Below are 25,583 nucleotides of genomic sequence, written 5' to 3' on the forward strand. Positions count from 1 at the left end.
CTGCTTTTCTTCTCAGCAAAGGTTAGCGGTGGGCGGCTCAAGGTTTTGTACCCAGTCCTGTGATATTTGACATATCTCTTAACCCGCAAGGCAGGGTGAGTTGCTATTTGCAGAGAGCGTGCTATTTATTTAAATGATTAATTATTTACATGTTATTTAGGTTGAAACTGGTCCAAGGAGGACTTTGCAGAGAATTCAAGCCCAATAGATGGGAGCTACGTCGAGAAGTGAAATCTGCCAGCAGCGTTTGCTGTGAAACGCAACGGTAGGTAACACACACCTCGAAGGGCTGCAACCGGTACCGCCGACACCGACACCGCGGGGCTGGAGGAGGCACTTGGGATATAATCACAGCGAACTCGATGAGCGCTTCTGCTCACTGTGCCGCTCTGGCCAAGAAAGTTTCAAAAAGCAAACAAAAATAAACAGAATGAGAAGCCTTGTGGGTGGTTGCTGTGAGCAGCGCGAGTGCCAGGGACGATGAGGAGCCACTCTGGCTGCCCTGGGGCGGCCGGAGCTCCCAAACCGGCATGGGGAGAGGTGGGAGGGCTGGCTGAGATGAGGATGGCGGCGTGCTCCCAAGTGCACTGCGTTCCCACGAGATGTAGAAGGGAAGCTAGACGGCTGTGCCCTGTAACAAAAGCTTTTCGGAGTGCTCTGGAAGCCTTTACAGTGTCAGTTTATGGAGGCTGCTTATTTAACTCGTATAAAAAAAACGCTCAATAAGAGGGTGTCGCGTGCAGATTCTTTTGGAGGGGCCTTAGCACCACGTGGCCACCACCGCTGTGCAGAGGCCGCCCCACACCACGGTCATGACTTGGGGGATTCCTGAGACGCATGTTGAAAGTGCCGCTTTTATTCAGTAGCGTCTGGAAAATCCCCAAACATGCACCAGGGTAAGAATGAGGTCCAACTCGGATACCGGGACACAATTAATCTGATTTGGCCCGTTTGCTTCCAGTTGTGAGAGGCCTCAGAGCAACCCTGGGGATCACTGGAGGAGGGAGCTGGGATACATTTTAAGGCTATGAGATTTTATCTTTTTTTTTTTCTTTTTTGGTAAGTATTTTTGAGTTTGTAATTGAATCCTTGACTTTACTGCAATTAATTTTCCCCCTTCATCCTGCCTGGTGCTCAGAGAGGTCCTGATTAGCCAAGGCAAGCAGAAGGCCCAGGGTATCTCCAGAAACAAAGTGCCCAAACCGAGCAGCTTGGGAGATTAAACACTCCTGAATGACAGATGTCAACTGGGGGGTGGAAAAGTGGCAAGACAAGCAGAAAAGCTCTCCAGCAGCCTTGAGGAGCGGGTAGCCAAGAGCCGGGCTGCTCGTGCCCACGGAGCGGCTGGGAAGCGAGAGGGCCTGGGAAAATCCATCCCGGAGAGGGGAGGGAAAAAAAAAAAGCACTAGCAGCAGCAGCGCTGAGCGCTGTCCCCGTGATCTGCGGCGAAGCGCGGCCGGCTGCGCCAGCTCCGGCGCCTCGCGGCTGCAGCAAGGGCCGCGCGGCGCGGGCAGCCGTTTCCGCGCGGCGCCGCGCGCAGCCGGGCTGGTTTTTTTCCGTGCTGCTGCTGCTGCTGCAGCCGCGGCGCTCGGCGCGGGAGGCGGCGGGGCCGGGCGCGCCGCCCGCGCTATGGTCAGTGCGGGCGCGGGGCGGGGAGGCGGCGCGGGCGGCATGGGCGGAGGAGCGGGCAGCGCGGCGGGAGCCGCCCGGCGGGCCCGGCCTTGGCGCGGCGGCGCTGGCGGCGGCGGGAGCCGCCGGCCGCGAGGGGAGGGGTCCGGCGCGGCGGCGGAGCCGGCGCTGGCGGCGGAAGTGCCTTTGTTGCAGCCGCGGCGGCAGCAGCGGCGCGGGCAGCTCCCCTCGGCGCCGCGGGTGAGTGCGGGGCTCGCGCGGGGCTCGCGGCGCGGGGGGCGCGGAGCGGCGCGGCGCGGCCCGGCCCGCCATGGTGGCGGCGGCGGGGGCTCTGGCCGCCGCGCCGGGACCTTGCGCCGCGCGCCGGGGCCTGCGGAAGCGGCGCGGGAGATGCTGCCGCGCGGGGACCGGCGGCCGCGCAGGCTCCGTCCGCTTTGGGGCTCGCAGTCGCGCTGGGCGCTGGAGGCGCCGCTGCGAGAGCGCAGCCTCCTCCCCCTCCGCGCGGCTCGCACGTTGCAGTTGCCTTTTTTTGGCCTTTCCCCCCCCACACCCCCCTTTTTCTTTCCAACTCTTTTCCGATTTTCCCTCCGCACTGTAATGCAGTCGCGGTGGCTCCGCCGAGCGCTGCAGGGAGCCCCGCTCCACCCTGCCAGCCCCGGGACTTGGGTTTCAGCGGCGCTGGCAGCGCAGGCTGCTCCGCGGGCAGCCGCGCGCAGAGCGCCGAGTTTTGTCACACAAAAACAAGCCCTGGCTGCTCGGGGAGCAGCCTTGAAAACCTTCCTTTCCTCCTTTTTCCTAAAAGGAAAATGTTCTTTTCCTTCCCAAGCAGAAAGGGTGTAAAAAGAATAGAGGAAATGGGACTTAAAATCTCGTTGTGGTTTTTTGATTTTTTTTTTTTTTTAAGAAGGACTCTTTGTAACTCATATCCTCAAGCGTGGTCTGCGCAGGGCTGATAGATGAGTGCCTGTTCCTCTTGACACGTAGGCATGGGTGCACGAGAGCACAGCTTGGATGCTGTTTGATACTTGGATTTATTTACTGCCACATTATGTAATTTGCCTGCATGATTTCTCTGGTGCACTTCAGTATCGCCAGGTACAGCAAATAGTGCAAAATTGTCCGGGGCTGAAACAGTGGTGCCATCCCCAGGCTTTTAATTACATTAAACAAACATTCCTTTAATTAAAGGTGTTTGTTTAACATTCCTCATGACAGCTCTTGGAAAAACCCACACATCAGTAGTGAGCAAAGGGGATGTTGGCATCCGACTTCCACCGAATTAGATCTTAAGCTTTTGTGGTGAGCGGGGGCGACGCGTGTAGGCCATATGGCTATGCAGAAAACTGGCCAAATGTGAACTGTTGCAGTGCTGGCACCCGTGGCGGTGCCGCCGCGCCGCAGAGCCCTCGGAGCAGCAGCACAGCGAGTTCATGGGACTGTGCAGGGATCTCTGGATGGCGGGCAGGAAAACTTGGCAGTAGCAAGTCATGTTAGCTGCCCCCCAGCGCTGCTTGAGATGCTGGAGGGCAGGTAGGTACAGGGGCTGTTTGGATGGATGAGGGGTGGCTGCAGAGGGAGTAATTCGGATAATAAGGATGTGGATTTGTGTGGCATGGGAAGTTGGGAGAAGGGAGAGCCTTTTTTTTTCCTCAGTAGCTGGGAAGTTTTGAGTTGTGCAGATCGCACGCTTAAGGGTTGCTTCAGCTCTGTTCACGCAAATGTTCACGAAAAGCAACCCGCGCTGGCATGGGAATCTGCAGTAATTATGACGAGAGTGCTCATATAATTCAGTGACTTTGTGTATTTAGATGCTTTCTTACTTGCATGTGTGAGTTTAATTGCTTCATTCACAGACTTCCATTGTTACCAACAGTGGAAAGCTCAGAAAGTCTAGGGAGATGAGGCCTTAGTTGTTGCACAGAAGTAAAAAATAGCTCCTCAGGCCTGAGGTAGTGAAAGCTTCCTAATCAAAACCGTGGTGTCCTCATTCCTTCTTGTTACAGCAGGAGCTCTCACCTGGGTGCTCTGGAGCAGGAAACTAGTATACAAATTTCATTTTGACCAATGTTTCCCCAGTACTTGCCCTTCCTCTGCCTAAGCATGGTAAGCATACTGAAGTGCAGAATTAGGCAAATGCTGCTGTGCTGCTCTGCAACTGGAGCCCACATAGGTGGGCCTGGTTCAGGTGGCAGACAGGCTGTGTAGGCAGAGCAGCGTATGTAATATGCATGAAGACCACTTATATCCTCAGATTTGTCTGGTAATTTTGTCTTTATGTATGCCGTGCCATTGCAAAACTCTCTAGAATTAGCTACCTGCTGCAATTATTCATTAAACTCGCTTTGTTTCATGTGGACGTTTAGTGGCTTTATACTTATTAGTGCTGCAAGTAAATTTTGTAGCATTTGAGAGTAGAAAGTGTCAATAAAACATATAGCCTGACCTATGTGTCACTGGGTATTGTGCCTCCAATAACTTGTTATGCCAAAGCCCAATTTGTACGTAGCAAAGGATGCTTTTCTGGAAGGCAGGCGGCTTATGGCTAAGCACCAAGATGCCTCTTGAAGTTCAGTGTTGGGATAACATATAATCATTTCCGAGACTTAAAGCTGGTATTGGAGTTTGTTTCCACTAATTCCTTCTTTCAGACGTACCGCTACCACATTGCTTGACAAGCTTCTGCAATTGTAAAGCTGTCAGATAAAGGATAACAGTACATTTCTGGCTTTTTTTTTTTCTGTGTGTGTGTGTGTGTGGCTGGAAAGTTGCTTTAAAACATTGATTAAGCTCTCTTTAATACTTTTTACTCCATAGATATGATCTAAAGTTGTTCCAAGTAGATAGCAACTTTGGAGTTTATTTACTCTGTTTACTCCTGGCCTATTCCACACCTTTCGAGGAGTGATCTGACTTGGGAACGTAAAACGTATCGTCACTGAGCAGCTGAGAATCTTGACTCATTAAATTTCAACTGCTGTTTCTCGTTTGTGGAAGCGGATGCTGACTCGGCAGGACAGCCCTGCGTACAGCGCGGGATTGAATGGCTCCTGCGGGCGGCAGTTTGGGGGATTTGAGCACTTTGCTTTTCCCTGTTTGAATCTAGGTCAGGTATCTGTTGAAACTTGTTGCTAGACAGTGGCAAAAAGGCTCCTAAAACTTATTTGATGCAGCCATTGGGATGTGTATGAAGATTAGTAACTGCATCTTTGCAGACAGCTTCAGAACTCACCTGCCTCCCAGCAGCTGGTTGGGGAGGAGGATAAACTCTACTTCCACTCCTTGATAGTCCAAGTAATGGAGCTTCATACAATTTTTTTCTGTGTTCAGGAAGTGGAATTCCCATAAATGTCTTAACTCATTGTCAAGGCTAAACCTGCAACACAAGCTGCAACCTGTCCATACATGCTGTTGAGGTGGACTGATCCAGCGGTCACCTGTCCCCGAACTCCTTTCCTTATTTGCCAAATTTGTGTAAGCCGAGGCCCCTCCTCAGACTCTACAGCAGCAGAGCAATCCCCGTGGCTCTCTTCATTAACTGTAGATAAAATTTCTTGCCTCTTGATAACTCCATTCTATGCCTGAACTTCTCATGTATTACACCGAGAGCTTAGACATACCATGTAGGCATCCTCCTGAGTGGCTGGACACTGTCGTTTAGAAATCCAGATTTTTTAGGGGATCCGATCCATAGAGATGAACTATCTCTTCTGGGAGGAGTTCTTAAGAACCCAGGTTGGGTTTGAGATACGGCGTCAGAGTGGGATGGGGAATGTGGTCTCTGCTGCCCACGCTCTTTCTTTGGATAACTGGGAGTTGTGTTCTTGAGGTTTTTGTCTGGTTTTCTATTAGCACCAAATTCTTTGCTCATTTATTATACTTTTGTTGAGTCTGCTCTTGGTTTCCAAAGAAAAGCAGCCAGCAACTACGCATGTAAGCAATCCGTTTTTGCCTGCTCAGCAGTGGAAATGCTGGGTTTTGAAAACCACCTACTAATTTTAGGAGCTGAAAGGCTCCTAAATCCTGAATGTTGTGGTAGTTTTTTAAAGGCAAGTTACCAGAACTTTACCAGTGTCTCTTAGAGGTTAAAAAAAAGAAGAAAAAAAGAGGGCTTTTACTTCTTCAGTTTTAAAACATCTTAAAAGATTTAAATTTGAGGGGGAAAAAAGCATTTTACTATAGGAAATGTCTGTTCTTTCTGCTTAGCAACTTCTAAGCAACGTATTTGGTTAGACAGCATTAATAGTGCAGTTTACCTTGCTCATGATAACATCTGAGTAGTAATTTTATCTGAGTGGTGACTCAAAAGGAAAATTCTGACAGCAGACAAACAGTTTGAATCAAAGCGTAGCAATATAAAAACACATTTACTAGAAAAACAGAATGCACATAGTGACCTTGGGTTTGAAGATCAGCGTGAAATTGCCTGAGTAAGATATATTTGCTTTTTACCTTAATATCCTATTTTCCTAGCATATTTTTTCACCTCTGTATCGTTCATAGTGTGGCCAGTTGTTTCGTTTACTGCTAATGAGTTGTTGTTCAGAATGGAATTACTTAGGTTCCTCATGGACTTTTCTGTGACTGCAGCAGCTGGGCTCTTCACAAACGTCAGGCAAGGGGCTGGCCATGCTCTGAACTGGGAAAGGGAGTCAGAGAGGATCAGAAGTATTTACACATTTTGAGTGGGCAAACTAATGTGCACAGAGCATTGATTTTCCAAGATAGTCATGTACACAGAATGGGAAAACTCTCATTGAGCTCACTTCCTAACTGTGCCCCTGCGTATCGACAGTTGGACATCCAAAAAACAAATGCAGGCCAGACTTATCTAAAAGGGAAAAAGGGCTGAAATGGCATATCCCGCTGCTGAAAACCATGGGATCTTGTTTTCCTGAGTGAGAGTCTTTGGTAAAAGGAGCATTCGAAGACCGAACTACAACATATTTTTAAAGAGTAGCTGAATTAATATTGCATTGGGATGCTTAATTATGGCGCTTAAATTTGAAGCCTCGATTTGCTTTTATAAAAAGGGCCTGTTTTTATTCTAATGTTTGCTTTTCTTTCCAAAGCAAACTTCAAAAATAGTTTGCAACACTGAACCACCCACAGGGATGATAGATGCAGATCTCTGCCATTTTAGCAATTAAAGTACCAAAGTGATTGTAAGTTAAGGTTCTCTGAGGTTTTGCTCTTGATGAGGAAGAGCTTGTGAGCAAACCAGGATGATTAGTGACCACTGCGAGGAAATGGCCGAATGGCAAATTCAGACTTCGGTTCCAGGTTCTGAGCAGGTGAATGCTAGGATTTTTTTCCTGCTCATTTTCAAGCCAGAAGGTTGTCCTGTCATGTCCCTCCTGCTGCCCTAGCTCCTGTGATTTGGCCAAGCAGTTGCCTTCCCTTTCTTTAGATCCTCATTTCACCTATCTCTTTATCCTGTGACTGCCCTTTCTGCAGCTCCTCCCCTTTTTTTTCTGTTTTCCTCCCCTTTCTCCCCAGCCTGGCTTGTCCTGGCCCCGAGCTCCCACAGCTTTTCCTCACTCTTTCTCCTCGTGTCCTTTCCATGGCTCCCGGTCTATTTTCACCAAGCCGGCTCCTCGATCTGGCTCTTGCCAACCAGAACCAGCACCTTTTCCCTTGGGCTGTGGGGAGGAGCGCGGAGGGCGCAGCAGGAGCACCCAGTCCCTGGTGGCCGCACCAAGCCGAGGTCTGGGGGAAAGGGGTGTTTTCACACTCGGGCAGGCTCCCACGTACAAAGGAGCTGCAGAAATGTTCTCAGCAAGGCTACAACCTGAGATTATCGTTACTAACAGAGTCAGTCTGAAGTGTGAACAAACTGGTAATTCATCCTCCCTGCCCCAAGTTTGTAGCTTGGTCAAATTTAGGCAGATTTTTGCATTGTGACAACATATCTAACCTCGACACCCTTTCGCATATGAAGTCTCTCTTCAAAGGTTTCCAACACATTTCTTAATTTAAAAGCAAAAGCTTTCTCATAGCCACATTCTTGGAACTGTTTTGGGTAAAATTTGTCTGCGTTGGACTGATATTTTATTTTTTTCCAGAAAATTTCAAGGAAACCTTTACCTTTCCTAGCTGAAATGTGTTAAGTTTTAAATTAGCCAAAACAGGTTCTGTCAATGGGAAGTGTTGGCAACTGTAAACATATAGTTAGACAGAACAGGTTAATAATACACAATCCAGAGGGAGGATGCCAGTGCTTATTTTAACATAGATAAGTTTAAACATTTTCTGTGTTTTACGACGTGCTTGTCATACCTTGGAGGGAGGTACTGTGTACGTATCTGAGCTTCTTACCTTACTGCTCAAGCAGCTTTGATCTCAGGCTGGTTCTGTCCAGAGTGGTGGTAGGAGCCAGGCGCTGTCAGTACGTCGATTTTGCATCTCAGGACTCACGTGCTGAAAGCTCCACAGAGCTCCCCTGTCAAAAGAGGAAACGTTTTTCACTTTTTTTCCAAAGAAGAAATTCAGAAAAGATATGTTGGGCGCCAAGTCACTGTTTTGACATGCCTGCTATGTGCAGGTGCATGTGGATGGTTTATGACCATCGTTTTGGTACAGGCTTGCTGCTTGTACTGCCATGGTTCTGTTAGAAGACACAGTGGAAAACATGTACAAAAAGTTATTTTTTTAATGAAAAATTAAAACTTGTCTTTGTATGGGGAAAAATAATAACGATTAAACCCAGCACTTCTAAATTCTTCCTCTATCAAACCTGAGCCTTTTCTTGTACTGATGGCAGTACCCAGCAAAAGGCCAGCAGTGTTTCAGACCGTATCTTCTCACTCTTTCTTCTTGTCTGTGGAAGTTGAAGTCAATTCTTTGCTAATATTCAGCTGTTATTGTTGCAACTCAGTGTGTCAGGTATCTGATGAATTACCTCGAATCCCAAACACCTTAGCACTTGGAAACGTGTCAAGTGCTCTTTATTGTTGCTCGATGTGGAGAGCTTTGCTAGCATCTGAAGCTAGCAAAGACTTGGACTAGACTTTTTTTTTTTTTCTGCAGAAAAGGTATGAAATTGTTTCAGAGATGCTTCAGTATCCAAAGCCACCTTTTGGCATGTTAGTAAGAAAACCAACTAATGAATTTCATGTAACGAGTTATGTTTCCTCAGCCGTTGCAGGGAGCCAGGCTGGGGAGAGGACTGCGGCACGGAGCTCGCTTTGAGTTTTGGGGTAGAAGACTGGGCTCAGCTCCAGGACCTGCTGCAGTATGAAACTGGCACTGTAAATAAACCGTTACGTACAGCAGGTTAATGCAGAATACAGAGGGAGGATGACAGTACTTACGTTGATGTAGATACATTTAAACATTTTCTGTGTGTTAATACTTGCTTGTGGTGCCTCTGTGGCAGAGCACTCTGTGAATTGGCAGGAGGGTTTTCCCGTCTGGGGAACCCCAACGTGTTGGTTCCGCAGTTGTCACCGATAAAACCGAGGAAGAGAACAGTGTCTAATGTCAGGCCTGCTGCTGACTTGTGAATTCAGTGCCATAACTGACGAACTGCGTTTTTCTGTGCTCATATCCCCATCTCTGGGAGATGTAAATTGTCAGGAAAATGATGGTGAGGATTAAGAAAAAATTGAAGAGCGTTTCTGTGTGTTTTTTCTTGTTTGGTTTAATTTTGGACAGTTTAAAGAATGGAGATAATATTCCTGTCACAGAGCAAGCCAAGCACTTCACTAAGAAGCATATTAAACTGCTTCACATGTTGCTTGTTAGCTTGTACTTTATTTATACAGATCTCTTACAGTTATTTCTATTGTTTGCAGTAGCCTTTCACGATGTTGAGAATGTTCACTGCTGCTTTAGGCTTTTCTGTTCAGTTAGGGTGCTCTTTACACCTTCTTTTGCTTCCTTACCCCTGCCCTGTGTTTTCAGTAGGGATTAAATACATGAGTGAAGATTTCTGAGAATGAGCAGTGGCTGAACTGGCTATAGTTTACCTTTTGTAAACCAAGTGCACCCCTCCTTTTTACAAGATCCTTCTTCTGGGTATTTTTACTACTGTAAGAACAGCACGTTTTCTTTCTCCTTTCTGCAAAGGCCACATCAGCCCTTCCACTCTGCCGAGCTCCGCGGCTCTCCGCTGCCGGGTGTTTCTTTGCCCCTTGCCCCATGTAGATGCCCGGGGCCGTGACGCCGCCGGAGGAGCACTCCGTGCGGAGGGCGCTCGGAGGCGCCACCAGCGCCACATCCTGCCGCCGCGCGGCCCTCACGGCGCGTTGGACGTGGCACCGCTCTAGGCCGCGCCGCGAGGACGCGCGTGCTCGTGGGTCTGCTTTGCAGGATGCCTGCCAGATAAAGCTGAGAATGCTCCCGAGCGGCCCTGACGTTCAATAGGTGTGCGGATATATTGCCTCAGTGGACACTCCACTGATATGGTTGTTTCCTTAAGTTTTTTGGAGAGCTGAGCCAGGCCTGTTTTCCAATAACCTGTGCCCTCACATACCTTACACTGGCAGGTGAAGAAGGCAAGTTGAGACTAAACAGTAATTTCTTATAGTCATCTTGTGTAGATAGTGTGCTGGGACCGTCTTATAGACATCTACCCTGTTAAGTTTTTGAAGTGTTGCATCCAGAATTGCTATGTGAAAACAAGGGCTGTAAAACTTTGAGATATATTTGCCAATTTATATTCTAGCTCCAGTGTTCTGTCACGCATGCGGTGGCTATATTTACTAGCTTATTCCTATTGTGAGATGTCTAATTGTGAGAACACGGAATTATGGATGTTTTCATTGGCATTAATATTCTTCAGCAGTTACCAACAAAGATCTCCAGATGGTAAATTGTACCACAGACAGTGTGAGAAGATCTAGAGAGGAAAAAGATGGCAGTTCCTGCCTACACTTGAGTAAATTTTGCTTTTGTGCTCCTCGTATAACAGATGTCTTCTTCTTTATGCAGGGCTATAACTGAAGTGCAAGATGGCACGAACCAGCCACAGCAACTATGTCCTTCAGCAGCTAAACAACCAAAGAGAGTGGGGCTTTCTCTGCGACTGCTGCATTGCTATTGATGATATTTATTTTCAAGCACATAAAGCAGTCCTTGCTGCGTGCAGCTCTTATTTTAGGATGTTTTTTATGAATCACCAACACACTACAGCCCAGCTGAATCTAAGCAACATGAAGATTAGTGCTGAATGTTTTGATCTCATCTTACAGTTCATGTATTTGGGAAAAATTATGACAGCCCCTACCAATTTTGAGCAATTTAAAGTAGCCATGAACTATTTACAGTTGTACAATGTACCTGAATGTCTAGAAGATATACAGGATACAGACTCGTCTAGTTTAAAATGTTCATCTTCTGCTTCTAGCACCCAGAATAGTAAAATGATATTTGGCGTGAGGATGTATGAAGATACGGTTGCTAGAAATGGCAGTGAAGCCAACAGGTGGGGCATGGAGCCGCCAAGTTCAACAGTAAATACGTCCCATAACAAAGAGCCCGATGAAGAAGCTTTGCAGCTGAGCGCTTTCCCCGAACAACTATTTGACGTCTGCAAAAAAAGCAGCACGTCCAAGTTCTCTCACACGAAGGATCGCGTGTCCCATTCCCGCCGTTTCGGAAGGAGCTTCACCTGTGACAGCTGCGGGTTCAGCTTTAGCTGTGAAAAGTTACTGGATGAGCACGTGTTAACGTGCACCAACAGGCATCCTTACCAAAGTGCCAGGTACTACGGTGCTGAAAAAAGTGACTTTGGCGAAAAAGACTCTTCTAAACTACTCTCTGGACAAACAGAGAAGTATAAAGGGGACACAAGCCAAGCTGCTGATGATTCATCATCTCCCGTGTCAAACATCACAAGCAGAAAAAGCAGCACGGTTGCATCAGAGACATCAGGTGAAGAAGGAAGCAGGGCCTCTGAGAGGAAGAGGATTATTATCAAGATGGAACCAGAGGACAATCCCACCGATGAGCTGAAAGATTTTAATATTATTAAAGTGACAGATAAAGACTGCAATGAGTCTTCTGACAACGATGACCTCGATGATGAACAGGAAGAGCCGCTTTACAGATACTACGTTGAAGAAGAGCTCAGGGAGAAGAGAAATGCTCGGAAGACTTTAAAGCCCCGTTTATCCATGGATGAGGATGAAAGAAAGTGTTTAAAAAGTCCCCGGCACCTTAGTAGGAAAGCTCCTTCCGTGCAGGAAGATGTGGAGAATGCTCCCTGTGAACTTTGTGGGCTAACAATCACCGAGGAAGATCTATCTTCCCATTATTTATCCAAACACATAGAAAATATATGTGCTTGTGGCAAGTGCGGTCAAATCTTGGTCAAAGGTAAACAGTTACAGGATCACGCACAGACCTGTGGAGAACCCCAGGATCTGACCATGAATGGTATAAGAAATTCTGAGGAAAAAATGGACTTGGAAGAAAATGCTGAGGAACAGTCAGAAATAAGGGACATGATGTTTGCAGAGATGCTAGAGGACTTCAGGGACGGGCATTTCCAAATGAACAGTCTTCAAAAAAAACAGTTATATAAGCATTCTGCGTGTCCTTTCCGATGCCCTAATTGCGGCCAGCGTTTTGAAACTGAAAGCCTAGTGGTTGAACATATGTCAAGCTGCCTAGAGCAAGATCTGTTTAAGAATTCCATGATGGAAGAGAACGAACGAGATCACAGACGTAAGCATTTCTGCAACCTTTGCGGGAAAGGATTCTATCAGCGGTGTCACTTGCGGGAACACTATACTGTTCATACCAAGGAAAAACAGTTTGTTTGTCAGACATGTGGGAAGCAGTTCTTAAGAGAACGCCAGTTGCGGCTCCACAATGATATGCACAAGGGAATGGCCAGGTATGTCTGTTCCATTTGTGATCAAGGAAACTTCAGAAAACATGACCATGTACGGCATATGATATCTCACTTATCAGCTGGAGAGACTATATGCCAGGTCTGCTTTCAGATATTCCCAAATAATGAACAACTGGAGCAGCACATGGATGTTCATCTGTATACATGTGGAGTGTGTGGAGCCAAATTTAATTTGAGAAAAGATATGAGATCTCACTATAATGCCAAGCATTTGAAAAGAACATGAGCATAAACATACTGTTAAAGCATTCAGTTGTCAGCAGAGAGAACACCAAAGCAAGGCATACAGTATAGTAGTAAAAAATTGAGAAAAAAATATTGAAAATAAGTCTCTTTTTTATTATTATTTTTTTAAGACCCTCTTAATCATAGGTGTCTATTTAGGCTCATTAAGTATATAGCTTTGAAAAGCATCATGTGTTTAATTATTACATTTTCACTGTTTCCTAATATCAGTTTCTGTTCTTAATTTTATTGTTTTACTAAGTAGATATACAAATCATTATTTTTAAACTGTAGATTAAAAGCACAATGTTACCCCTTCACTGACTGCTATTAAACAGTTCTCCGATCCATGTCCATAAGATGAGTGCTTTAATATTTCCCTGTGTTGTTTCTTCATGTGAAAACTTTAGATCACAGTGATTAACATGGAAGAGCATAATTGTTCATAATCCTCAAGTTAATTTTGAAAATGAGAAAAAAAAAATGCCAAGAAATAATCCTTTGCTCTCCTGGCTCTGCTGTAATGGCAGAGGCAGCCGCCCCATCCCTCTGCTTTTTGGCTTTGTGGAAATTTGCATCCCACTGTGGAGAACACGTAGGCCCAGTTAAACCTTGCAGGCTTGGACTGGTGTGCACGAAGGGAAAGGGAGTTAATGACTGTCACGATAACCAAGGAATATCCAGCTGACTGGTCATTTCCCAGACTTGAAATTCCAGCAGAGCTGTAATGGGCGCTTCTGCTGAACAACTCATGTTGGCCTTTTGTTTTCTATCTGTACCTACGTGGGTATATATAATCTGCGTATCTTAATACACGAGGGAAGAGTGGTTACGGTGGATTGCTAGGAATGCAGAATTGTGATTTGCGTTAAGACTGCATTTCCCAGCCCAGCTGTAAATGGGTGCCTTGCTGTTTTTGTTGGAAAGTTGAAAGTGGGATGGGTATGAAGATAGTCCCGTTGCTTTGGGGGGAGGGAAGGGGGGAAGGGGAGTGTGGCTCATGTGAACCTTAGATTTTGTTTCTTGTTTTCATGATACTTTCTGAATGTTCTGTTTTTCAACGAGAATATAACAAGAAAAGACTGCAGAGTTTGCTTAATAAATGTAAAGACGTTTTATGCCTTTTAAGATTTTTTTCCTGATTTTAGCATAGCCCTAATCTGTGTAGCTTGTCTCTTAATTTAATTGAATTTTAAAATCCTACAATGTGTCAGCTGACATCAATTCAGCAAGGCTGCTTGGCCTTTGCAAGAGCAACTGGCTTTGACTATTAGGCACCAGCTGTCTAAATGTTTGCCAAGTGCATGATTTTTAATGGGGGAAAAGCAGCATTCTAGTATTAAGTGGTGGAGAAAACTACTGAGAAATAAAGCCTAGCAATACTTTCTCCTTGCAGATCTCGCTTTATCAGAGAGCAATGACACCCTCTCCACTTGGAGCCATGGAGAGCACAAAGTAATTTAGATCCCTTGTGTGTCAGTGCTGAAGTTGGGAGCGGAAGCCAGGAACTGAAGGCTCAGCCCAAGGCTCTCGCTCCTGTGTCGCTGTTAGCATTGAGTTTTGCACCTTGCTCTTTCATTACAGGGGACTATAGAGCAAGATGTTAGGCTAAATACACTAAACCAGTGGATGATCTCCACTGTAATCACCTAAATTAGCATCAGTTCTCTTATTCATTTTTAAAAGTGCCCTGGAATTTCTCAAGATTGTTGGGGATGTGGATCTCTTCGAGGCGCAGTGATGGAGCAGGGAGTAACCAGTGCTCAGGCTTCACTTCTGAACTCGCAGCTGGCCGAGCGCTGCAGTTGCAGCTCGGACCTTTAGCATTCTGTGGTATCTGCTCAGTCCTACGTGGTTTTAGTGCAGTGCTGAAGCCAGCCCAGGCTTAGTAACACTGGGGCAGAAAACACCACTGAGGTTAATTCACATTAGCATTCAGTTATTTCAAAACTTCTCCCTTCCAAGGGATTTATTCTACATTTCCCATCCCAAACTGGACTGCAGCTCAGTATGTAATTGTTTTAACAAATGATCAGTATGGCTATTTTAATGCTCTTTAGCACTGAAATCAGTGGTAAGGAGGTGATAATGAGCATCTTCAAAAGACAAAATATTTAACTATCTGCTAGGTTTGTCTTTGAGATATGAATAGTTGGTTAAACCAAGTGCTGTAGCTAGAGGGGGGAGGTTCAGACACTTGAACATACGAATTCCCTGATGTTCATGTTACCTCTTCAGACATCAACTCCATCTGAACTGCAGAAAGGCAGCCAAGGGAGGCAAGGGCGAGGATTGGGGGTGCAGGAGAGGTGGCAGGAAAGCCTCGTGGCACAGGCTGGGCTGGGAGATTTGGGAAGCTCACCAGGGAGGCCAAAAACTGGCAGACCCCAGGAGAAGAGAGAGCCAGCTGTGCAGAGGGGACAAGATCCCAAGGTGGCGTGGAGAGGGAGCCCGGTGAGCGGACAGAAGGTCCTGGGGATGCCTCGCAGAGCCCTAGGCCTGAGCTCTGCAGGCTACGGCACCAGCTCCCAGTCAGACCCTGCAGAGTTGAGGTGGGAGCTGGTGTCGGGATGCAGGAGTAGAGATGAGAAGGAGGAGACTTCTGTAAACGAGATGGTTTCAGAATTCAGTTGAGGGCTAACAGTCACCTGCAGCCACTTCTGCTCTGAGTCAAGAGCCGTTGCTTAGAATGTATTGATCTGAACTGACCTGAAACCCCAAGACTTTTACAAAAACAATTCACTTCCGAGTGTGCGCAGCCTGCCGGCTAATGAAACTAAACTGAGGAATTGGGAATGATGGTATTCTATGTACTATCTTCCATTACAAACACGCTGGAATACCCCTCTATTTCCGATTTAAGCTAGGCTGTAGTAACCTTTCTCAAGAGAAAAAAAAAGAGTTTCTAAAGTTTGTTAATACCTTTCCTATTGCACTTGAATTAATGTTTTTTCCTGCTCTTATGAAACAACAACAGTTCCTTGGAGTTCCCATGCATGAGTGTCCAGACTGAGGCTGAAAAAGAGCATGAACAGCACTGCAGGGGAGCTCCAAGTGGATCTTGTTTGTAGGCGGAAAAATACAGAATGACAGAAATAGCCCAGAAAGTGATAAAAGCAGAAAATTTGAGGAAAAAATCAAAGGTACTAAGGAATAAATGAGGCAGCCTGGCTTGTGAGTAGGGAGGAGAGTATTTATGGTGGCCTGGAAATATGTGCAGGACCAGCCCTGGGGTATGGAGAGAAGGGCTGGCAGGGCAGCAGGGATGCGGGCGGTGGAACTCGGCCGGGGGGAGCTGGGCCCTGGCGCTGCGCACGGCAGGGAGGCAGCGCGTTCCCCAGCGCGGCACCGCGCCGGCAGGAGCCCCGGGGACAGCGGCTCAGCCCTCCCTGCGCCGTCGCCAACAGCATCACGCACTGCAGAGGCACAGAACAAAAGCAGACCCAAGAGAACAACTGCAGCTACGATATCCTAGAAGTCGTATGGTTACTTGAAAGGTGGCCAAGGGGAAACAAAAATACCTCATTTAAAGTTCTGTTTCCTCTATCAGATTTGTACTTTTCAGTCATCCCAGCGCAGTTCCTTTGTATCTCCTTCTTGCACTGGATGGAATGTTAGCATGAAGGACCTGTAGAACAGGGATCACTCAGTGGACATGTGAGCACTATCACGTTTGTACAGGTAGAGCTAGATAAGGCAGGGACTTGCCAGAGTTTCTGCTAATGTTTCTAAGTGATTTGCTATTCTCACTGATGGAGGACCCCTTTCTGCTCTGTTGTTTTTCTCATTTTGGCAGTAGTGTAGGCTACAACTCTGAAAAAATATTACTAGCCTGCCTAGCTCTTAGCTTTCAGGATTTACTCATTTATTGAAAGCTACAAAGAGGAAATTCATAATGATCTGGAATGAACCTGAAAATATAAAAAAAAGAAAAGCTCTCAAGCGTCTTTTTGAGTATCAGACAGTTTCAAATGTTAAAATTATATATACTTGTGTTTATTGGAAGGTAATTTATTCAAAGAACATTCACATTTGTCTATAACAATATTTGTAATTTAACAGGTTTGCACAGGGATCTTGATTTGGATAGACCAGAATATAACAGAACTCAGAATTAGGAATTGCACCTTTTACTAGGGGGTTTCTCCATTTAATATTTTCAGTTAATGGAGAAAATACAATTCAGTGTATATTTACGTCATAGCTGAAAACAGAAAATACACTGTGTTTGAGACTACATTAAAAATGGGTTGCTATGGAAGTGAATAATTTGCCTATACTACTGTATTTGAACATACTAAAAGATGAAGGCAGGACATGTCAGTTACTGATAGGATGTGAGTGAGTTCCTCATGGTGTTTACCTTGAGCCCTGGTAGCCCTTTCCCCCTCCCCCCCTAGCTTACAAGGGTTCCTATATGTTGTGTGCTGCCCCCTTGCCCAACACGTTTTTTGTACAGCTTCACCCCGGCCCAAACCCTGCTCTGTGGGGCTCATTTCCCCACTGTGCATCACGCCTTGTGCCAGCGCAAGAGCAGCGACATGGCAATGAGTGGCTGGAGGGGGCTCCTCTGCTCAAACGAGCGCAGCGGCAGCGGCTGCCGGAAGCGCAGCCGGAGCGACGCTCCGGCTCCCCCAGCACCCTCGTGGGCGCTCTGCGCTTAAGTTCATCTATTTCCTGATAAGGAAAAAAGGCCGCCCGGCCTCCCGCGTACGACTGAGCCGCATCCACGCTATCTGCCCTCTTTATGAGGGCTGGAAAGCTTCCTGTGCTCGGCTCACCCCTCAAATATGCTCTGGAGCTTTCTTTGTCTGGAAATAGCCTGCGGAGCGCTCCGCAGCAGCGGCCCCGCGCCAGCCCGGGCCCCGCCAGCAATTGCTCTTAACCGGGAAGGGTTAAGAGTCAAATACTCCCTGACTTCCCCAATTCTCAGCTGGCTGGATGCTTGTCACAGAGTTAAATGATCTACACACCAAAGCATGACTAATCTGACTTTATAAAAGTCTGCTGGAGGCTAAAAATTAGGAACATGCTTTTAGAAGATGACACTTCTTTAGTTCTCAGTGGCTGTAAACCCTTTTTCTAAATTGTCTTCCAACTTTCAAAAACCTCCTGAAGTATCACTAAGGGGTATATTCTTGAGATGTGTTATTAGGTTGAGATTTTAAAGGGAGAAGATGCTAGAAAACAGAACAGATTTTATATTTTTTTTTCTGCCACTTTCAGAGTCACTTCTGCAATTCTGGAATTAATTGTGATTTTTTTTTTCTTCAAGAAGAAAGACAAATCTTAATCTGTTACAGGACGAGAGATCACGCAGCTCAAGACTCAGCTCATTGTGACTATAAATGTTCAGCCCTGAAAGAAACAGTCTGTTCCTTTTCATACACTTGAATGACTAGTGTCAACTTTACAACAAAAAATCTATCAGAACTTTCCTTTTACCAGTTTTGTCCATAAATGTCTCACAGTTTTTCTTCAATTCATAGGAAAACAGTATTGTGCATCATACTTTCAGAGAAGCTGTTTCCTACAAAAACTTACTGGACAACGTATTTTTGAAGTTTCGTATGAACGCAATCAAGGGAGAATAATGAAATGAGGAGATGAGAAATCAGGACGTAGTCAGCCAGGGGTCAGATTTTAACTTCTCATCTGCTTTGCCCCTGTGGTGTGGAACAGCTCCTCCTCAGAACGCAGAATTTGGGAGCCTTTGGGTGCCCTTGCCTCTGGTGAGAGTGCGATGAGCTCCTCTGAAGGCCAGCAGTGTTTTGGAATGGCCCATATTAATAATCTTTTTATAAAATACTCATCTGTTCCACTCTGGAGAAGAAAATATATTTTTAACTTGTCTTAACCCTTACAATTTAGAGAAAACAAAGAAGTTTAATCCTTTCCTGTGTCTTTTGGCATATGAGAACTATAGTAAGTCTTCCTCCAGCAACAACCACAAAAACAATCCTGCTTTTAGCATTTCCTGTGGGAGAAAAGAAAACCAACAAAAAACTAGCCCTTTCAGAGCTGTTCAAGAAACAACTTCCCTCTCAAGCCCTGATGCTGCTATTATTTTTACTCAAACTGTGTCTGGCATCAGTGAGACTTTTGGGTGTCAGTTTTTGACTTGTAAATGACAGATAATTGCATAAAAGTCCTGTCGTTCTGTGAACAACCCAAAACTGACATGGAATGAGAAGAGATTATTTCCCAAAGACCTCCAAATCCTGGAAGCCCTGTGAATTGTGTGAAATCCACTGGAAATCAGGACTGAATATAAAGCCTGGGTTCTCAGCCTGTCTCCCTACCTATAAGACACAGATCCATCAGTGTCAGGGCATTACCAAGGTGTCTGCAGCAGCAGTGTTGTTAATACTAAAATCTGAACAACCAGTCTTTTCCTCTACATCTTCTCTCTCCTCCCTTAATCAGAAGGTTGCTGTTTTCAAAATTCATCATTTTGGCTCTTCTATTTGCTTTCTGGTTTCTGAAATGTGCTGTAAAAGAAATTACAGCAATGACTAGAGCTAAAACCTCACCTTTTAAATGGTTCTCACATGTTCATTTGAACCCAATGATTTAAAATATAAATGTAGTATAGTAGGGAGAGTTGAAGACATAACTCATATGTATTCTCTCCTTTTTTAAATAACCATTCCACTAAATTGGAGGTTGTTATCAAAAGGACTTCTGCTTCTGACTCCCTCAAAAATGAATGGGAGAAATAATGTAATGTCTTCTCCATAGCAAACGCCCCAAGACCATGGAAGTTGGTGGAAATACAGATAGAAAGTCTATAAACAGAGTCTGCCGAGCTCTATCTATTATTTCTGGTTTTGGCAATAGATAGAATAGATACATCAGACTGATGGTGTCACATTCCTTCCTTTTACACAAGAACACATCATCAGAGTATTTATTCAGGATGGTGCCTCTGCCCTGCCTGCAGAGCTCGTGTCTCCCAGGAGAAAGTCCCAGCCATTCAACTGCTGAGATTCTGGTCTCTTGCCAGTGTTTTTTTATTTATACAAAGTGGAAGCATTTCAAGAGACTAAATTCAGAATATTCCTCCTCCAGCTATTATTGATAGTTATGACAGTATTGTGCAGGGAGGAAATACAGAATAGAATCCCATAGAGCAGACAGAAACATGGACTTAATACTTCTTACAGTCCAGGGGGGAGCTCATATCTATGAGCTGCATTTCTGTTGGGTAGATCTAAACTTAATTCCACTACACTTGCATATTTGTAAAAACATATTTGTAAAACACATCACCAATTATAGCCTGGGTGTTTGGAATTATAAGCCCCACCTATTATGCTTTGGGACAGGATGGTGGTTCACTTAAATTTTACTAGCTCATTCTAACATGGTCATTTCTGCCACAAAATAAAAAGCTCCTGATGAACAGTAACTACAAAAACAAAATGTAAGACACAAGAAATCTTAACTGTAATTGCTACAGTTCTTTCTGCTTTATTTTGCTTGTGCAGACAAATAGTTAAATAGCTCCAAGGTGGTTTCCTTGGGAGAATGTGTTTATTTGATCAAATTCAGTGTGGCCTAGACCCCAAATATAAATTCTAGTTTCAAACAGAGCGCTACTATAAAAGTAGAACTGGTGTGTGGCCTTCTAGACCTCATGAAATATGTTGGTTTGTTACAGAGTCAAAATAGAGCTGTCCCTTAAAACACATACGTTAATCCCATGTCTTTCACTAACCAGAATCTTTTCTCTCTGATCTGCTTTTTCTTCCAATCACTGGGATTGTGCCTTAATCATAAAGAACCTGGCTGGGCTATAGAGTTCTTAATAAAAAGCATATATGGTATGAAAGGAACATCCTGCCTACTTTAATCATTAAGGATATAGGCTTTGGGAGATATTGCTCCTGTTTACTAAGCTTGAAGCCCTACAACCATGAGTTTTTAGAACAGGATTTGCCTTTTAATTTGTGATTCCCTTCACATTATAGAAAGCAGGTTGAGGAAGAACAACAAGGGTTCTCCTCTCCCAAGTGGGGCCTGGAAGATCTTGCTAGTTTGGGGGCTTTATTGCCCTTAGCTAGCTAAACCTTCAGACTTCTGATATATACGTTAAGCATTAAAAGAGCATTATTAGTACATTATGTGTTAGGCCAAGTTCACCCACCTAATGTAACAAGTCAAACTCCTGTAAATGCCATGTAGTTCAGCAACCTGATTATGCCAAATCTGGGGAACTATCCTTGCTCATCTCCAGTTCCTCCTTTCATTTGTGAACTTCTAACTAATCACAAGTTTTCTATTACTTCTATGAAGTGGAAGAAACTGCATCTCTTGCAATATCTATGAAGTACTTTAACTTTTTGCAGATGTTAATGTATTCCTGTGGCGGGGACGTATGGGCTCCATCTGGTGGCTAATTGAAAATACCTGTATTTCTATTTGAAAAGATGAACCAATTTTACAGTTTAGATGAGTTTAATGTGTGAAGATTGTAGGAGGAGATCCTATTACAACTGTGCTTTTCTTTATCTGTTCTTTGGGGAACTGGACAGTTTTAGAGAGTGGGAGTAGGACCAAACATGTTACCTCTAATCTAGCTCACTATGGACTAAACACTGTTACAAATGCCAGCTGTTCATTTGTGTTCAGTTCTGTGTGTGAACCACACCACCACAACTGCCACTAGTAGTATTTTTGCAGCCTCATCAGAAAAAAAAATAATATTTATCAATGGCAACCCACCTTCCCACAGGCAGAGATGACCTCTCGCAGCTGAGTCGCTGTATTTGAGCGTGGCAGTGTGGAGGAGCTCAGTCATGCCTCATGGCTTGCACACAATCTGCAAATAAGAGATTTTTGACTGTAAAATACAGGGAAGCACCTTAATAAACATTGATTTTAAACACTGATATTGCCTGGGGTTTAAAAAAAAAAGGTTTAAATATTTGCATGTGTACTGTAATTAGAACACATTTTTTCTCCTTTGCGTGTCTGGGTAATGAGGTCAGTCCAAGCTCGACTGTCTACAAATGGCATCAGACCTTGAAAAAAAAGGACCTCCCCGATGACTTCTTTGCCCAACATCAAATACATGACACTGCATAAGGGGAAGATACGATATAGAGATATTCTGGGCCAGGCCACGTGTCAGATGGGTGCCTCTGACATGCAGGACTCGGGACCTTCCCCTCAAAGGCATGTGGGCAAATCTAGCCCTCCGCAGCCTTGAGGATGCTCTAGTAAATCATATATAAACAGCTGATAAAGCTGCTTCACGTGCAGGCTCAGAACCTTTCCTGCTCTTTAGCATAGACACAGCCACTCGGTCCAGCGATGCTATGATGTATATAAAAACATCAAGTGTAAATTAGTAGCTATCTGAAGGCAGTACAGCAGCACACTTTGTGCAATGTGATTGACATGCTAAGAGAAAGAAAGTGGTTTGTTTACCTGAGGATTCTTTTAAAATGTTATATACACGTGTTCCAAAGTTATTCACAGCTTGTATCAGTTACAAAACTGCTACATTTATCATCAATTAATTTGGTCCACAGACACATTCAGGAATCGTAAATGTTTGTATCATCAGGCTGCTTTTAATCCAAAATAATAATCTAAGACTTAAATAAATGTGTAATGGTGGCCTTTGAGTCAGACAAGTAAAAAGCAACAAGTGAAGAGGCGCATATGAAGCGGTATGAGGAAGTATTCCAGAGTGGTGGGTGTTCCAAGCTAGGAGAAGGATGAGGCTGAAGGAAATACCGCTCTTCCAACTGCTTGAGCATCCACTAACCCAAGCCATAAACCACTGTTCCAAAGTAACAAACACATAGCAAAAAATAACTCCTGGGAGGGGTTTTTCTTCAGTGAACCTTTAGCAGTTTTGCAAATGGGGGGCAAAGAAGACATTAAAAATGAAATAAATGCAAAGTTTCTGCAACAAGAGCAGAACATTGTTGAGGATTAAATTGTGTTTTGGTGGGACAGGGGCTGAGGGAAACGAGCCGTATGACTTGCAGCAGAGTTCCCTATCTCGGTGCTTCGAACGTAAGGAAAGAGGGGTGTTCACGGCACGGCCAAACCGCAGCGAGGTGGGAGGGCCCCGTCGTGCTAGCAAATGCAGTACTAGAATGTGGGCTTCTGACTTTTAATGTTTTTCTTGCATTTCTTTTCTGCATGGCAGTAGTGAAATAGGGACTTCTAAGCTTCTGAACAACTGAGAGAACCAGGTTTGAAGAAGACATGAGGAAGAACCATTCGGCAAAAGATGTCTTAAAAACTCAGAACCGTGTGTGTCAGATCTGACTTGGCATCATCATTGCTTTTTTGACATACCACTTGCAAAAGGCGCCAAAGCAGACAAATTAGAACACTCAGTTAAAGCTCTTTTGGACTCTTTTCTGTTCTATAAAACTTATCTCCTTGTGACTATCATTTACATATGTGAAAAACTAACTGATGTCTCCTTTCGCAGAGCAGATAGCCAAGAGGCAGATGCCAGGTGTTAAAGGCAGCGCTCAAATGAGTCTGCAAAGGTTGTTAATCACATTGGACTGCTCCTTTTTCTGAAATGAGGCTTACTGACTAAAGCTGGTCAGAATTTTTAGCTTAAACATTAGAAATGTATACGGTGAACTAAAACTTAAGCATTTTTCAGACAGTTACAATGCTAAACTAACATGTGCTAAAGAAATAATGTGTTTTAGTCTCAAGTGAAACAAGGTGAAAAAAAAAATCTTGAAAACTGAGCAAAAAGGGTCCCTGAGGAAGGACAGGATGGTGAGATAGATCCAGCTGCCTTTGACACCCCTTGTCACCACCATCATCATTTGCAAGCTGAAGAGGACCTTCCATGCAGCACAGTGCTTAAATACGGAGTGAAGAAATGGTGCTCTGGTCTTATTCCAAGAATGGTGAAAAATTGTGACCAACAAGGAGATGAATAAATGTGAAATAATCTTCACAAGGCACAGTGTGCACTTTGTTCTGGATCTAAACCTTGCAAAAGCTGCCTGGAAGAAGAGAATAAGGCATTCATGTTCAGATTTGGGTATTTCAGGAATCCTAATATTTCCAGATAATCTAATGGGGGAAAAAAAAAAGGCAAAACAAGGCAGACAATGCTTCAAATTTAGGGCCACCATGTTGTCCCCCAGACAACAGAGAATGAGATTGAGACTTGTAAGCAGACTAATCATGCTGAACTATATTCTGCTGTAGTTAATGCATTTTACTAATTCTAGCTGTGTCTATAAAAGGATGTTTCATTGTTCAGTATAACTGTTATCTTAAGAAGCATTTAAAATTGGCATTATTTTTGTTACTACTGTTATAAAGTGTGTAAAATATTGTCTGTATTGCAGCTTGTATAGGGACATGTGTCTTTGCTTGCTTTACTCTTTTTGAGTTTATAAAGTTGCTATATAAATGCAAGATGGTGAGATATCTTGGAATGTGGTTATTTAATCTGACTGCATAGCCCTGAACATTTCAGCACATAGATATTTAAGGTATCAGTGTTGTTAACATGTAACATCTACATTAATGCAGGCATTATAAAACCTTCAGTACCTTACTGGAATGCTGACGCTTCTGTCACTTTGGCTGCTATAGAATGATGGTGAATATCTAGAAATAGGTGCCAGAAACCCCTGGAGAACTACTGTGGGAAAAGGCAGAATATAGCTGGAAAAATCTAGTACAAAACACAATCATCTTTCCCTGGAGTCAAGGGATGTTGCAAAACTGCTAGTACCTTCAGAAAGCCAAGACCAGGAGGGGAAAATGCTTATAGCATCACTTTAAGTTAGGCCTAGACTACTAGGCCAAAGGAATTTTTTTAAGCATAGGACGTCTTGAACAGACTGTGACTCTTCTGTATCTTAGCAATTACTTGCAGTCTATGTAAAGCATCAGCGAAGATATTCCAGGGTAGTTTTCATTACCTTTAAAACTTAATCTGTGCTTTGATATAGTATCTTGAATAAAATGTTCTTACAAATCTGCTTATTATTCTTATTTAATTCCATCCAAGCCCAAGTTTAAAAAGTCCCATCAACAAGGGTGAAGTTCGAATCAGCAGCTGCTTCATCCGCTTCAGAATTTCCCCCATTAATCTAATAAGAATGAAAGGGTGAAAACCAAGACAAGTAAAAATGAGAAAATAAGAGAAACTCATAGCAACTACAGCTTCATTTTCATGAAAGTTCTTTGAACTAAGCATTAAAATGAAAGTGATTAATCCATTATATTGATTTATATGAAGCACTGATTCTGGACTGTATTTACAGCACACCATTTTTTTTTTTTTGTTTAAGACTTATCGACATTTTCCAGCTTTGCAATAAATACCAAAATACAAGTATTTTGTTTAACCCTACTCAGAGCAGGTCAAAAAAAAAAGTATTTTCATTTATCCATCGCCATCACTATTTATTTTTCTATCCATCAAAGACTATCCTTTTAATATTTTCAAACAACACCAAGCATAAATAGTCTTTATACTAGAAGAGTAGAATACAAAATACTCTTGGTAAATAATCCTGATAAAGATATGATCTGAAAACTTAAAATGTTCCCTATTAGAAACAAGTGCAAGGTGGAATCATTAGTTACCTAAGTAAGAAAAGCTCTCTAATTTCCACTGAAAAGAATCTGTCCTAATAGTAGTGTCTCCAGTTTTTATCATGGCACTTGAAAAACAGACCCTGAACACAGAAAATTCAGAAGAAAGCAATAAGAATGCCTAGAAGTCTTGAAAATATTGCCTTTGCTAGATTGAAATACTTTGGTCATCCTACAGAAGAGCAGGTGAAGCAGAACATGATGATTTTTACATATATAAAAGGTGGTTGTAAAGGAAAAAAAAGACAGTAGAAGAGTAACA

At 44.1% G+C, this 25,583-nt stretch overlaps 1 protein-coding gene across 2 annotated transcripts; it reads left to right on the forward strand.

Annotated features, from left to right (window-relative positions):
• ZBTB1 (zinc finger and BTB domain containing 1) lies at positions 1 to 24,698 on the forward strand. 2 transcript variants are annotated; one of them, XM_010214846.2, is made up of 3 exons: positions 1 to 21; positions 10,561 to 12,469; positions 22,881 to 24,698. In XM_010214846.2, exons 2-3 carry the CDS (start codon positions 10,581 to 10,583, stop codon positions 22,915 to 22,917), a joined length of 1,926 nt encoding a protein of 641 aa, XP_010213148.1. In that variant the 5' UTR covers positions 1 to 21; positions 10,561 to 10,580; the 3' UTR covers positions 22,918 to 24,698. The 2 variants fall into 2 exon arrangements, with proteins under 2 accessions (XP_010213148.1, XP_088395643.1); XM_088539517.1 differs by lacking the exon at positions 22,881 to 24,698 and having other exon boundaries at positions 10,561 to 13,840.
• Positions 24,699 to 25,583: the final 885 nt, after the last annotated feature.

The sequence above is a fragment of the Tinamus guttatus genome, unplaced genomic scaffold, assembly GCF_059628265.1.
Source record: "Tinamus guttatus ecotype Peru unplaced genomic scaffold, ASM5962826v1 Tinamus_guttatus_pri_ptg000048l, whole genome shotgun sequence".
In the NCBI taxonomy this organism is placed as follows: Eukaryota; Metazoa; Chordata; class Aves; order Tinamiformes; family Tinamidae; genus Tinamus; species Tinamus guttatus.